Source organism: Danio aesculapii, chromosome 25 (assembly GCF_903798145.1).
Source record: "Danio aesculapii chromosome 25, fDanAes4.1, whole genome shotgun sequence".
Lineage (NCBI taxonomy): Eukaryota > Metazoa > Chordata > Actinopteri > Cypriniformes > Danionidae > Danio > Danio aesculapii.
Genome location: NC_079459.1, coordinates 8,637,850 through 8,652,702, shown reverse-complemented (window position 1 = coordinate 8,652,702; position 14,853 = coordinate 8,637,850). Strand labels below are relative to the sequence as shown.

Below are 14,853 nucleotides of genomic sequence, written 5' to 3'. Positions count from 1 at the left end.
GATTCGCTAATCACTGGAGTTAATTCCTTGTTAATACTCACGCAAACTGCATATCCCATCATACTCTGCATTCACACACCGGTTTTAAGTTCATTCTGATCACACAAACAGCTGTTATAAGTATTATAATTATTATAGTTATAAGTATTATAATAAGTCATTATTGTTAATTACTTGGACTATAAATACACCTTTCATTCATGCATCCATTGCTGAGTCTTGTTGGTATTGCTGCAATTCAAAGTGTTTTCCTTGTGTTTTTGCCTTTCTTGTGTTTTGACCCTTGCATTGTTTATCGTGTTTTAATTATTTGTTGCCTGCCTTGACCTTTTGCTTGCTAAATGGATCATGGTTTTGGATTGTCTCTATTGCTGTAAATTGCAAATTCTCTCAATAAAGTATGCATATTGATCCAACACCCTGTATTTGTGTCTCTCCATAAAATCACAAGACAAAAAAATAGGTGCAATGGGAGTCTTTAAATTATTATATAAAAGACAAAATCTCCATAATTACATATACAAACATGTATTGTTTTACATATTACTTGATACTGTATATTTCATGTTATTAATCAACTTTTTAATTGAATTTGTTTTTGTTTTTAAAAAATAATAATGCTTGACAAAAAAATCAATATTTGCTTTTGTTCAAATCAATGCCTTCCAAAGATTCCTGCAAGAGGAAGTGACATCACTTAGAGCAAGTCTAATTTTTTTTTGTAATAGTGCTTTACAGACTGCTATGTCTTTTTATAACTAATGTTTTGATTATTTGTTGCCTGCCTTGACCTTTTGCTCCCTAAACGGATTACACTCTTGGATTGTCTCTATGGTTGTGAATTGCTGGCCAAATTTTCTCAATGGATTCTGTGCTTGGGTCTAACACCCTGTATTTGTGTCTCTCCATTCAATCGCAACAGACAGTCAAAAAAATATATATATATATATATTTTTTTTTACTACTAAAATTTATAATAATATAGCAAATAGATGTTTTAAGCAAATGTTAAATTAAATAAGTAGAGTAAACACACAAAAATATTAAAATGAAACTTAATTATTGTATAATGACTGAAGCTGAATGTACGATTCGCAGGTCGCTGAAGATCATTCCTTGTTAACACTCATTCGAACTACATTTCCCATCGTACCCTGCATTCACACACCGGTTTCAAGTTCATTCTGATTACACAAACAGCTGAAAGACATTATTGTTAATTGCTTGGACTCATTCACACATGCGTTGTTACAAACAGTCTTGTTTGTATTGTTACAATTCAAAGTGCTTTCCTTGTTTTCATTTATTGTGTTTTAATTATTTGTCGAATGCCTTGACCTTTTGCTTGCTAAATGGATAACGCTTTTTGGTTGACAATTTTCCAGAGATTGGCTTGTACCAGACGTGAGTTTCTGCAGATTTTGTGTTATTCGAACATTTAGAAATGAAACTAAAGAGACAGTTGTTGTTTAATTTTACTGGGGATTCCTAATATGTAATTTAACCATAATCTCGGCAAGTAATTTTGGAGAATTTGATGTTTCTCTATTTAACCCATACTGCCCAAGAGGCATTTCATAAATGGTCGCCAAGTGAAATTACTTGCCTTAAAGGGACTTTGACTATCCTTACACAGTACACAGTGAAGGTATCCTATGTGCGTACCCTCATAGAAAACAATGTTTACAACTGTAAAAGATCCACTGCTTTGTCTCCAGTGTGCGATGAGCTTTATTCTTATAAAGGAAGTGGTCAGATGAACTTGCACATGGACTTTTATGCCACAGGTTAATGTAAATAGCTCATTATGAACATTCTTGTATTCTATTAAACATTTCCAACATTATAAATGATCATTTTAGGTTCTAGAGTTATATGTAAAGACTGACTGTTTGTAAAGCATACAGTGCCATCTGGTGGGTAAAAACTATTGATTACAATTGATTGAGAGTGAATATGCATTAGGAAAATCTCAGAACCTATGCAAAATCGATACTCGATTTTTCACAATGCATTGATTTATTGTCCCAGCCCAACTATACAGTGTGGAGCATTTTTCTCAAACACAATAAAAACAGCCTGGATGAGGAGTGTTTTCAAATAAATAAAAAAATATACATACGGGTAAGCTGTGAGATGCAGAAAGCAGGTACTTCCATTGATTTATCTGATGCCACAGCAGTGATGCAGAATGTATAATTGACTCCAGCAGTCAGACCAGTAATATTATAAAATGTGTTATTAGTTTCTGTTGCATTTTGGTTTGTTTTATCATCTGTCCACTGAAGTTTAAAGAAAGATATATTGCCAGTTGGTTGCCATGTCAAAAATACAGAAGATGTTGTGATTTGAGATGCTGTAAATTTTCTGATTACTTCAGGCTCTGTATGATGGAAAGAAAAGCAAATGCTGATTAAAAAATCATAAGAAAAAGCAAAGCAGAAATATAAAAAGCACTAGTGAGTACACACTGATTTCAATTTTTATTCATGGCAGAGGTGCGCATACAGGCAGACACAGAAAGTAGTATATCATTAACCGCCTTTCTCTTGACTGGTGAAAAGTGAGTGCGTTGCTATTGCTTGATTGGGCTTTTCCAGGGATTCCAAAGGACTAATAGTTATGTCTCAATTCTAAAACACCTAAATTAAGCTACTAAATCAAAAGTTACACATTTCTGTAAGATTGCAATGGTTTTTGGATTTTTTAAGTGGACAACAACTTTTTTTTAAACAAATTGAGGTTACATTCAGTATGGAGACGTGCAAGAGATCTGCAGAGTGGATGGCAACATCAACAGCCTGAGGTATCAAGATATTTGTGCTGCCGATTACATTACAAACCAAAGGAGAGGGCAAATCTTTCTACAGAATAGCGCTCATCATACTTCAGCCTCCACATTAAAGTTCCTGAAAGCAAAGAAAGTCAATGTGCTCCAGGATTGGCCAGCCCAGTCACCAGATTGAACATTATTGAGCATGTCTGGGGTAAGATGAAGGTGGAGGCATAGAAGCTGAATCCAAAGCATCTTGATGAACTTTGGGAGTCATGCAAGAAGGCTTTCCTTGCCATTCCAGATGACTTTATTAATAAGTTATTTGATTCATTGCAGAGATGTATGGATGCAGTCATCCAAGCTCATGAGAGTCATGCACAATATTAATTAATTTTCCACTGCACCATGCCTTTATATTGTATACTGTACATTATTTCTAAGTGACAGGATTTTTGTCTAAGCAAAGTTAAACCTTTCTGTCCTAATTAAATAATTAAAAACCAAGGCATGATCATATTTTATTTTGATAAAATAATATAGAGTACTTTGCCTTTCATATAAGCCACTTCTGATACCAAAGGATCAACTAGAAGTCAAGTTATTATTTGTTGTTTCTAACAATTATTGGATAGGTCACAAGATTTTTGTCAGGAAGTGTAGTCTGCAAGTATGAAGGCAAATTGTTGAAAGTGGTGTTGAATACAGGAATAATTCTAGAGCAAATGACTAATTAAATGTAATATTGGTGCATCAGTCAGTTAGTATAAGCATATGTAATAAAGAAGACATATTTTATAATTGTACATACTGATAAATTCTGAGATGCAGAAAGCAGCGCTTCCAGTTGAATTGTCTGCTGCTACAGCACTGATGCAGAATGTATAACTGACTCCAGCAGTCAGATCAGTGATTTGTACAAAATCAGAAGTCGTCATTTCTGTTCCATTTGTTTTTGTTTTATCAGCAGTCCAGTCAATTTTATAGAAAGATCTATTTCCAATTGGTTCATTCCATGTCAGAACAACAGAGGATGTTGTGATATTGGTCACAACCAGACTGCTGATCCCGACTGGCTCTGTGAGGGGGATGAAAAAGTAAATTACAAATGCTGGTGAAAGGAGGAATGAACCATGTGTCTGAATGATTTATGCACTAATGAAGCATTTTGGGTGTATTGGACATATTAAATATATATATACATAGATCTTACTGGCAAATAGTGAAATTTGATTAAATTCCCCCTCAGTCACTTGATCAGCTGCAACTGCAAACACTTTGAATGTGTATTGTGCTCCAGGAACCAGAAAATGTATTTCCATGGAAGTGTTCTCTGTAGTCACGTAGTTGTTTCCATATTCTATATTATAATAGGAGCTTTGGCCATTTGGTTTAGTCCAGCTTAGTAAAACAGATGATGTGGTAATATTATCAGCTTTGAGGTTCATTATAACATCAGGCTCTGTGAAGGAATAATAAAAGACATTTGGAGATTATAATGCTTGAAGAAAAACAAATGGACAAGCATAAATCAATGCATTTCAAAACTTTATCTAGAAATATGGAAACATACTTGTGTATTTTGAGAAAACCACAGGTTCTCCCTCTGTTGATTTATCTGTTGCAACAGCAGTGATGATAAAAGTGTAACTGACACCAGCGGTCAGATCAGTGATGTTTAACCATGTGTCATTACTAGTTGCTGTATAGTTGAATCTTATATTATCCCTCCACTGAATTTTAAAGAAAGCTCTATTTCCTTGAGGTTCATCCCATTTCAGAAAAGCAGATGATGTTGTGATGTTTGCCACAGTGAAATTCCTGACCACATCTGGTTCTGTGTGGGTGACAGAAAAGTAAATCATAAATGGTGTGCCAGGGACTTAAAAACTATATATGCGAATGGTGCTTTACAAATTAGGCCCAATCTTAATTTAATTTTATACCAATATGCCTTTCCTTGGCCCTTGAAACAAAGTGTGAAGGGATAGTGATGGAATTATTCCCCTAAGAAATGGGACACTACTACTACTCCTACTTCTTCATACACACATCATCATCTTGTCGTCACTAGAACATACGTCACTCAAAATTTTATCTGGGGTAATCTCTCTAGGAGGTATTTTTAGGCAAATAACTGGCTCAAAAATTTGTTTTGTTATATTTGTACAAATTGTTCATATTCTGCTGGAAAGCATATCAGCCTTCAGCTTTCCTCTGTTATTCTGTTTACTTTTTGTTACAACTGCTGGATTATGTGAAGCAGGAAACTGTACTGTGTATTTACTAGGGATGTCACAATACTTAATATAATACCAAACTTTTTGGTATGACCGCCATAGTAAATTGCAGTTTTACTCTCTGAACTGTCCATGTGCATACCAGAATGTGTGTCCAGAGAGATCACTATCAAATAATATGAATGAAATCAATATAACAACTAAATAAATATATTTACATACATTTAAGTTAATAAGTAGACTCAATTTTAATAAATAAATGTGCGGATTACTGTGTGCCCAGAACTTTCCCAGAGGCCCAAAGTGACTTATTCTATTTACTTTTCTGTTTGATATTTGGCACCAGTTTAATACAAGAATTTTTGCACCATGTAAGCATATGCACCATTTGTTTTTCCTTTGTTTAATATCAGAACATGTGATGCTACTGTAATTCCATCCTCGAGCTTCTGATTGGCCAACATGGCTTTATACTTAGGGTTATAATGCCACCTGTTGTTTGACCCTTGACAGAGACTCTTGACTTGACTCCAGCCTGATCTCATGAAAAAACATAACTATTTTACATATTATCAGAATAGAAAAGTGGGTTATTTGGACAAATTCATGCAATTACATTTGAATGAAAATATATGATTTTTAAAAAGAGGCCTGTACCCAAACCCAACCCTACCCTTTATTGGGGGATGACTGAGCATATTATACTCACCGGCATGTGCCACTCCACACTTTAAGCTAGACTTTATTGTAGAGATGAAGGAGATGGTAAGAGAACAGTGGGATGAAGGGCAAGGGAAGTAAAAGGATAAACAGTGAACAGGTAGGTAGGTTGATCGGGCAACCTACAATGATGCCCAGAGACTCAGAGTGGAGATACCATCTCTTTGATATTTTGGTAGAGTGATTGGACCCCCCGATTCAACCTAGGAGTGAAGTGAGGGTTATAGGATTGTGAATGGGAAGCAAGGAAATAGAGGGTGGATTCGAAAGAACGAGAAGAACTGTGCTAGAGGGTCTGCCTTAAATAAGTTTTAGGGAGTAGGTGAGTGGTTAAAGAAACAAAGTGAGGTGTGGTTCCACCACCGAACCTTTGTTAACAGGTTAACTCCATTTAAAATGAGATTTGTACAATTCTTTCGGCTTAGTTTCTTTATTTATCAGGAGTCGCCACAGCAGGATGAACTAGCAACTTATCCAGCATATGTTTTGTTATCCAGTTGTTGTTTTTTTTTTAAACAAAATTGAGTTATAACGTTATTGAATTATAACCATGTTTGTGTAGACATGACCTCATATTTACACTACCTGATTATAGTCTCGTCGTTGATCCCAGTTGTAAGAGCAACAAATTTTAACATGACTTCTAGTTGATTATTTAGAAAAGTGGCAGAAGGTAGATTTTTCTGATAAATCATCTGTTTAAGTGATGATAAAAGACATATTTTATAATTGTACATACTTGTAAATTGTGAGATGCAGAAAGCAGTGCCTTCAGTTGAATTGTCTGCTGCCACAGCACTGATGCAGAATGTATAACTGACTCCAGCAGTCAGATCAGTGATTTGTACAAAATCAGAAGTCGTCATTTCTGTTCCATTTGTGTTTGTTTTATCATCCGTCCAGTTAATATTATAGAAAGATCTATTTCCACTTGGTTCATTCCATGTCAGAACAACAGAGGATGTTGTGATATTGGTCACAACCACACTGCTGATACTATCTGGCTCTGTGAGGGGGAAGAAAAAGTAAATTACAAATGCTTGTGAAAGGAGGAATGAACCATGCATTTATGCACCAATGAAACATTTTGGGTGTATTGTACACATAAAAACAGATCTTACTGGCAAATAGTGAAATTTGATTAGATTCCCCCTCGGTCACTTGATCAGCTGCAACTGCAAACACTTTGAATGTGTACTGTGCTCCAGGAACCAGAAAATGTATTTCCATGGAAGTGTTCTCTGTAGTCACGTAGTTATTTCCATATTCTATATTATAACAGGAGCTTTGGCCATTTGGTTTAGTCCAGCTTAGTAAAACAGATGATGTGGTAATATTATCAGCTTTGAGGTTCATTATAACATCAGGCTCTGTGAAGGAATAATAAAAGACATTTGGAGATTATAATGCTTGAAGAGAAACAAATGGACAAGCATAAATCAATATACTTTAAAACTTTATCTAGAAATATGGAAACATACTTGTGTATTTTGAGAAAACCACAGGTTCTCCCTCTGTTGATTTATCTGTTGCAACAGCAGTGATGATAAAAGTGTAACTGACACCAGCGGTCAGATCAGTGATGTTATACCATGTGTCATTACTAGTTGCTGTATAGTTGAATCTATTATTATCCCTCCACTGAATTTGAAAGAAAGCTCTATTTCCCTGAGGTTCATCCCATTTCAGAAAAGCAGATGATGTTGTGATGTTTGCCACAGTGAGATTCCTGACCACATCTGGCTCTGTGTGAGGGACAGAAAAGTAAATGGTGTAACAGGGACCTAAAACCTATATGCGAATGGTGCAATCATAATTAATGAAAAATTTTGTAGTTGGGTGTTCTTTACAATTAAGGACCAATCCAATTCCATTTTTTTACCCACATGCCTTCCTTTCCCTTGGTCCTTGAATCAAAGTGTGAAGGCATATTGATGGAAATATTCCTTTAAGAAACAGGACACTACTACTACTACATACGCACATCATCATCATATGGTATCACTAGACAATACATCACACTGGAAACAATCCACAAGATGCAAGCTCATTTAACCAAATCAAATCAAATCAAATCACTTTTATTGTCACACACAAATTGTCACAGTGTAAAGCTTAGGTGCTGGCTCCAGACAGTGCAAAATGCAAATACAACGACAGTGCAAAATGCAGACAGTGCAAACTACAACAACATACAACAGCATACTCCCCAAAAAAACAGGACAATGTAAAATTGGAAGTGTTGACAGCAATATGTACAATGAATAGGTATACATATAGCTGTAGGCAGTATTGTATTAAGTATGGATTAGTTAAAGTGCAGTGCATGCTACATGTTGATGGTGTGCAGTGAGGGGTATGGAAGAGTTTGTGTGGGGTGTGTTAAGTGTTCATCAGCCTGAGGGAAGAAACTTTCCTTCAGTCGGCTGGTGCGTGACTGGATGCTGCCTGAGGGTAGCAGAGAGAAAAGTCTATGGCTTGGGTGGCTGGAGTTGCTGATGATTCTCTTGGCTTTCCTCGTGCACCGCCTGGAGTAGATGTCCTGGAGGGAGGGAAACTTACCTCCTACTACGCATCCAGTTCGCACAATCCTATGTAGGCCTTTGCGATTGCTGCTGGTGCTGTTTCCATACCAGGTGGTGATACAGCCAGACAAGATGCTCTCCACAGTGCAGGTGTAGAACAAGTGGAGGATATGGGGGCTCATTCCAAACCTCCTGAGACGCCTGAGGAAGAAGAGGCATTGATGTGCCTTCCTCAGCACTGCGTCTGTGTGAGCAGTCCATGTCAAATCCTCAGCGATGTGGATTCCAAGAGACTTGAAAGTGCTGACTCTCTCCACTGGTGTCCCGTTGATGGTTATGGGGGTGTGTTCTCTCTTCTCTCTCCTGAAATCCACCACCAGCTCCTTGGTTTTGCTGATGTTGAGTGAGAGGTGGTTTTCCTCACACCACTGCGTCAGAGTGTGCACCTCCTCTCTGTAGGCCGTCTCATCATTACTGGTGATCAGAATCAGAATCAGAATCAGTTTTATTGCCAAGTGTGCTTCACACACACAAGGAATTTGTTTTGGCTACAGAAGCTTCCAGTGTACATAAAGTGACAAGTGACAACACAAAATAAATCTGAAAAAATAAAATAATAATAATAAAAAATGATAAACATTAAACAGATGCGGTTAGGCCCACCATTGTTGTGTCATCAGCAAATTTAACGATGACATTGGAGCTGTGTTTGGCTGTACAGTCATGTGTGTACAGGGAGTACAAAAGTGGGCTGAGAACACAGCCCTGTGGAGCACCAGTGTTGAGGATCAGTGTGGATGAAGTGATGTTGTTCATTCTGACCACCTGGCGTCTGCTTGATCCTAGGATCCAGTTGCACAGAGAGCTGTGTAGACCCAGAGCCTGGAGCTTCACCACCAGCTTGGCAGGCACTATGGTGTTGAATGCTGAGCTGTAGTCCACAAACAGCATTCGCATATATGTGTTTTTGTTTTCCACGTGAGACAGAGCAGTGTGCAAGGTGAAAGCAATTGCATCATCAGTGGGGCGGTTATTCCTGTATGCAGCGGGCAGTACCGAGCAGATGTGCTTTTTAATTAGCTTCTCAAAGCACTTGCTGAAGATGGGTGTCAATGCAACTGGACGCCTGTCATTCAAGCATGTGGTTTTAGCTGATTTTGGTACAGGCACAATAGTAGCTGTCTTAAAGCATGTGGGAACCACAGACCGAGAGAGCGAGAGGATTAAGATGTCCGTGAAAACCCTCGCTAGCTAGTGAGCACATGCTTTAAGTACACGTCCACGGATGCCATCTAGGCCCGTCGCTTTTCGGATGTTCACGTGACGGAAAGATCTCGTTACGTCCGCTACAGAAACATAGAGTGGGCTGGCGGTTTCGGTATCAGCCAAGGGAGCATGCAGTTTGCTTCAAAGAGGGCGTAAAACGAGTTTATAGTGGCGGATTTGTTACTTTTAAAGTCTGTGATGTAATTAAGTCCCTGCCACATGCTCCTTGCATTATTGGTGTTAAATTGACCCTCTACCATGTCTCTGTCTTGACGTTTTGCTTCTTTGATAGTTTTTCTGAGGTTGTAATTTGCTTGTTTTTGTTCCTTAGCATTCCTTGATTTATAGGCGGAAGTTCGCACTGATAGGGCTGTTCGAACTTTGCCATTGATCCATGGTTTTTGTTTGGGGTAGATACGGACAGTTTTCTAAACATTTTCTGATGAAGCACGTAACTGTGTCTGAGCACACTTCAATGTCGTCATCAGAAGCTGCCCGGAACATCTCCCAGTCCACATGATCAATACAGTCCTGAAGTATGGAATCCGATTGGTCTGACCAGCTCTGAAATGTCCTGAGGGTGGGTGGTTCCCGTTTCAGTTTCTGCCTGTAAGCAGGCAAGAGCAGAACAGAAGAGTGATCTGATTTGCCAAACGGTGGGTGGGGGAGGGCTTTGCATCCCGGAACGGAGAGCAGCAATGGTCCAGAATGCGATCAACACACATGTTTGTGGTGATATGTTGAAAGTCTTTTGGAGCGATTTTCCTGAGATTGGCGTTGTTAAGTTCCCCTGTAACAATAACCGCTGCCTCCGGGTGTGCGGTTTCCTGCTCGCTTATGCTCCCATACAGTTCCCTGAGCGCCTGCTCTGTGTTGACTTGAGGGGGGATGTAGACAGCCATAATTATAACTGCTGTGTGAACTCCCTTGGTAGCCAGTATGGTCGACACCAAAGCATAAGGTATTCCAAATCAGGAGAACAAAATGATCTATCTGGGTGCATGTTCCTCTCATCACACCATAAGTTGTTAATAAAGAAACAAACACCTCCTCCTTTAATTTTTAGCTGGAAAGTGTAACAGACTATTGACTTCCAAATTTGTTTTGTGCTGTATTTGTACAAACACAATTAATTTTCAACTGGAAAGTGTAGGAGTCTCCAGATTTCCCCAGGCGTCCCTATACACTTATTTCACGCACCCGCCATTTTAAAACATGAAAGCGAGGCTGCGGTGGGAAGAAACATGGTGAAGATCAGTCGATTCATCAGCAGATCGCTTGTCTGCGTTTGTGCTCGGTAAACATCGGTGAAGTGCGGTGAACTGATGACCTTCTCGGCCAGTCACAGTCATTTCTGTTGAGCACGTGAACACAATGGCAAATCAGCGCTGTTTAAGAACGCCATAAGCAGTGCTTAAATGTTAACGTGGAAAGGAAATTTTTTTTATTTCAGTACCGAAATTCAGCATCGTGACATATCTAATATAGTGAAAAAATCAGTTCATTAACTTGAGTTTAATGAATGGCATCTAAAACGTGTGTTTGGGAAAGAAAACGTTAGCTAACTTAACTTAAAATAGCTAACAACGTAGTGAAAGAATAGTGCTTCTGTGTTTCATCTGTGCCAATAGGCCAATAGGCCAAAAAAACATAGTGAAAGAATCAGTTCATTAACTTGAGTTTAATGAATGGCATCTAAAACGTGTGTTTGGGAAAGAAAACGTTAGCTAACTTAACTAAAATAGCTAACTAACTTAAAAAGCTAACATTTCCCTTAACTTAGCTGAAAATGAGGTCCAGTATCCCTTTTTATTTTCACTATTCATTCAGAACGGACCTTTGAGTTTCTCGGAAGGTGGTGAAAGTAAAAATTTGTGTCCCTTTCTCCTCGCTGATAAGATATACAGCCAGTTACCCAACATTCCTGTGTTACTCAGGCGATAATTCTGGGTTTCTTTACACCGCAGCCTCGATTTCGCTGTTTAAAATAGCGGCTGCGTGAAATCAGTCTATTATGATCGATAGAACATGTGAAGCAGGAAACCCTGTGTATTTACTAGGGATATCACAATACTCAATATAATATCGAACTGTTCAGTATGACCTCCAAAATTCAATACATTTATCTAAATTGCAGTTTTACTCTCTGAACTGTCACTGTGCAAGTCAGAATGTGCTGTATGTCTATGTGCTGAAACACAGTGAGCCCCCAGTAAATGTCCTATCAGTCAGCGCTAAAGTTAGAAATGATTCCATGTGAAAATGAAAATGATGTGTGGCATATGTTAGCACGTGAGTGAATGTGGGACCTGAAGTCCACACACTCTCAGAAATAAAGGTACATGAGCTGTCACTAGGGTGGTACCTTTTCAAAAAGTGCACATTTGTACCTTAAAGGTCCACATTAATACCTCAAGGGTACATATTAGTAACTAAAAAGTACAAAAGTGTTCCTCTTACAATGTTTAGGTACTAATGTTTACTTTTAAGGTACCAACATGGACCTGTTAAGTACAAATGTGTACCTTTTAAAAAGGTTCCACCCCAGTGACTGCTCGCATACTTTTATTTCTGAGAGTGCACTGGATGTCGCTATTCCTTTTTAGATTAAGATCATAAGTTATTGCTTTATTTAAACATTGAACTTCAGGGCGCAAAGAAAACTTGCGTGTGAGATTTGATAAATGCCCTCATCTGAACAGATGAATGTAACTTACGAAGTTCAAATTAATACTTGATTCTCAGGGCCCTATCATACATCCAGTGCAATAAGGCGCAAGACATGTTTGGTGCGATTTGTTGCTATTTTCAGACCAACACAACTCTAATTTTCACGTTTTGTGCCACGTTGTTTAAATAGCAAATCCATTTGTGCCACTTTGTGGAACCATGGGTGTTCCGGTTCTATACGGAGAGTGCATTGTTGGCGCGTTGCTATCATGAAGAACTGAAATAGGCTGTGCCATTGACTAACTAAAAGCAGGTCTAAAGTCCAGCGCAGATCGCGTTATTTATGCACCTATGCAAGTTCAAAATGCTTACACATTGCTTAAGAAACATGAGATGTACAGAAACACACTAATTTATTTACATATGAAAAAAATGAAAGGAATAAAATGTTACAAAAAATATTATTTTCTACATAAATATAAAAACCACTACCTCCGTGCCTTTATGTCGGGGGGCTTTTTTTCAGTTTATTCACGACAATTTGTATTTGTATAACGTTATTATTATTAGCAGTATTATTTGTTATAAGTACACTGTATTTATTTATATATAAGAATAGGACGTGTTTGGATATAATTCAGTTTTTTTTTACCACACTTCGTTATTATTGTTCATTTATTTGTTTTGGGAAACTAGACCTGAATTTAAAATTGGTTTTGAAACAAATCTTTGCGCTTAACAAACGAAAATAAATATGTAGACGAGTGCGTACAACACTGTTTCCTTATCCATGAAAGTAAAAGAGTAAAGAGTAAAAGTAAAGTAGAGTAAAGAGAAAGTGGTGGAGGCTCGTTCTTTATCCTCCTGCTGCAGATGGTCTGTTTAAAGCATTCAGTTTTTCCTCTTATAAAGTCCGCCATGCAAATAGCAAATGCACCATGGCGCAACGCAACTGACTCTTAAAGGGAATGGGAGATGAGACTCTGATTGGTTTAATGTAGGTTATGCTCAAAACACACCATAACTTATTAAGAAAATAAGCATAACCCTGTTAGACCATGCGCCAGGGCGCAAAGCATATTTTCCATCCTTAAAATTGCAAAAGTGGATTCGAAAACGCCCATAATGCTTTTGCAAAATGCGCTTTAGACTTTGCTTCTAGATCATTAAAATACAGCCCTGAATGGTAAAACTCAATGTACCATTGTTTGCCTTGTTCCCCTTACCCTTGCACCACCAACCAAAAAATAATTGGGACCCCCTTCAAGTGAATGCATGAAATAAGGGGTAAGAATAATTAGAAGGGCTAAGGGAGAGAATGGGACTGGGCCTGAAACTCTAAAGTGAGATCTTACTGGCAAATAGTGAAATCTGAGTAGACTCTCCCCTGGTCACTTGATCAGCTGCGACTGCAAACACTTTGAATGTGTATTGTGCTCCAGGAACCAGAAAATGTATTTCCATGGAAGTGTTCTCTGTAGTCACGTAGTTATTTCCATATTCTATATTATAACAGGAGCTTTGGCCATTTGGTTTAGTCCATCTTAGTAAAACAAATGATGTGGTAATATTATCAGCTTCGAGGTTCATTATAACATCAGGCTCTGTGAAGGATTAATAAGAAACATTTTGAGTTATAATGCTTGAAGAAAAAATAAATAGAAAAATCCTTAATCAATACATTTCAAAAGTTAATTTATCCAGAAATATGGAAACATACTTGTGTGTTTTGTGGTAACCACAGGTTCTCCTTCTGTTGATTTATCAGTTGCAACAGCAGTGATGTTAAAAGTGTAACTGACACCAGCGGTCAGATCAGTGATGTTAAACCATGTGTCATTAGTTGATGCATAGTAGAATATATCACCATCGCTCCATTGAATTTTAAAGAAAGATCTATTTCCCACAGGTTCATCCCATTTCAGAAATGCAGATGATGTTGTGATATTGACCACAGTGAGATTTCTGATCACATCTGGCTCTGTGTGAGGGACAGAAAATTAAATAATAAATGCTGGTGTAACGGATAACCATAAATACAAATAGTGCAATCATAAATTTTTGAAATATGCTGTAATGTAGATGGAGGATGGATGGATGGATGGATGGATGCAAGCAGTTATTAAGCATATTAGCAACCGATAATTGTTTTGAAGGTTTACATACTGGTGCATGCTGAGATGCAGACTGTTGAGTTCTGTGCTTCATCTGTGACACAAAATATGTAATTGACTCCAGCAGTCAGATCAGTGATGTTTAACAGTCTGTTTGTGAATGTCTTATTTCCAGATGTTTGATCACCAGTCCATTGAATGTCAAAGACAAACCCCACTCCAAATAGTTCATCCAATTTCAGATGCACAAAGGATGTTGATATTTCAGTTACCACAAGACTGTCATTTGATCCTGTTTTAGAAAACAGAAGCATGCGAAACAGCCAAAGATTTTTTTACATTCTTATAAATAAAAGTACAAAAGCTGTAACTTGGGTGGTACATTTTCAAAAGGTAGACTTGTGTTCTATTTAGGCAAGGCAAGGCAAGGCAAGTTTATTTATATAGCACATTTCACACACAATGGTAATTCAAAATGCTTTACATTAACAAAAATAAAAGAAACAAGAAAATAAAAACAACAAAGAATAAAAAAATATTAAAAA

General features: G+C 37.7%; 1 protein-coding gene across 1 annotated transcript in view; it reads right to left on the bottom strand.

Moving 5' to 3' along the window:
* The window catches only part of LOC130218998 (receptor-type tyrosine-protein phosphatase eta-like), a 52,774-nt gene that overhangs the window by 15,676 nt on the left and 22,245 nt on the right, over positions 1-14,853 (bottom strand). The window contains exons 3-12 of the mRNA XM_056451273.1: positions 14,361-14,600; positions 13,915-14,175; positions 13,550-13,798; positions 7,215-7,478; positions 6,855-7,103; positions 6,473-6,739; positions 4,347-4,610; positions 3,987-4,235; positions 3,585-3,851; positions 2,123-2,383 (exon numbers count right to left, since the gene is read on the bottom strand). Coding sequence (XP_056307248.1) covers positions 2,123-2,383; positions 3,585-3,851; positions 3,987-4,235; positions 4,347-4,610; positions 6,473-6,739; positions 6,855-7,103; positions 7,215-7,478; positions 13,550-13,798; positions 13,915-14,175; positions 14,361-14,600 — 2,571 coding nt within the window. The remainder of the gene's footprint in view (positions 1-2,122; positions 2,384-3,584; positions 3,852-3,986; positions 4,236-4,346; positions 4,611-6,472; positions 6,740-6,854; positions 7,104-7,214; positions 7,479-13,549; positions 13,799-13,914; positions 14,176-14,360; positions 14,601-14,853) is intronic.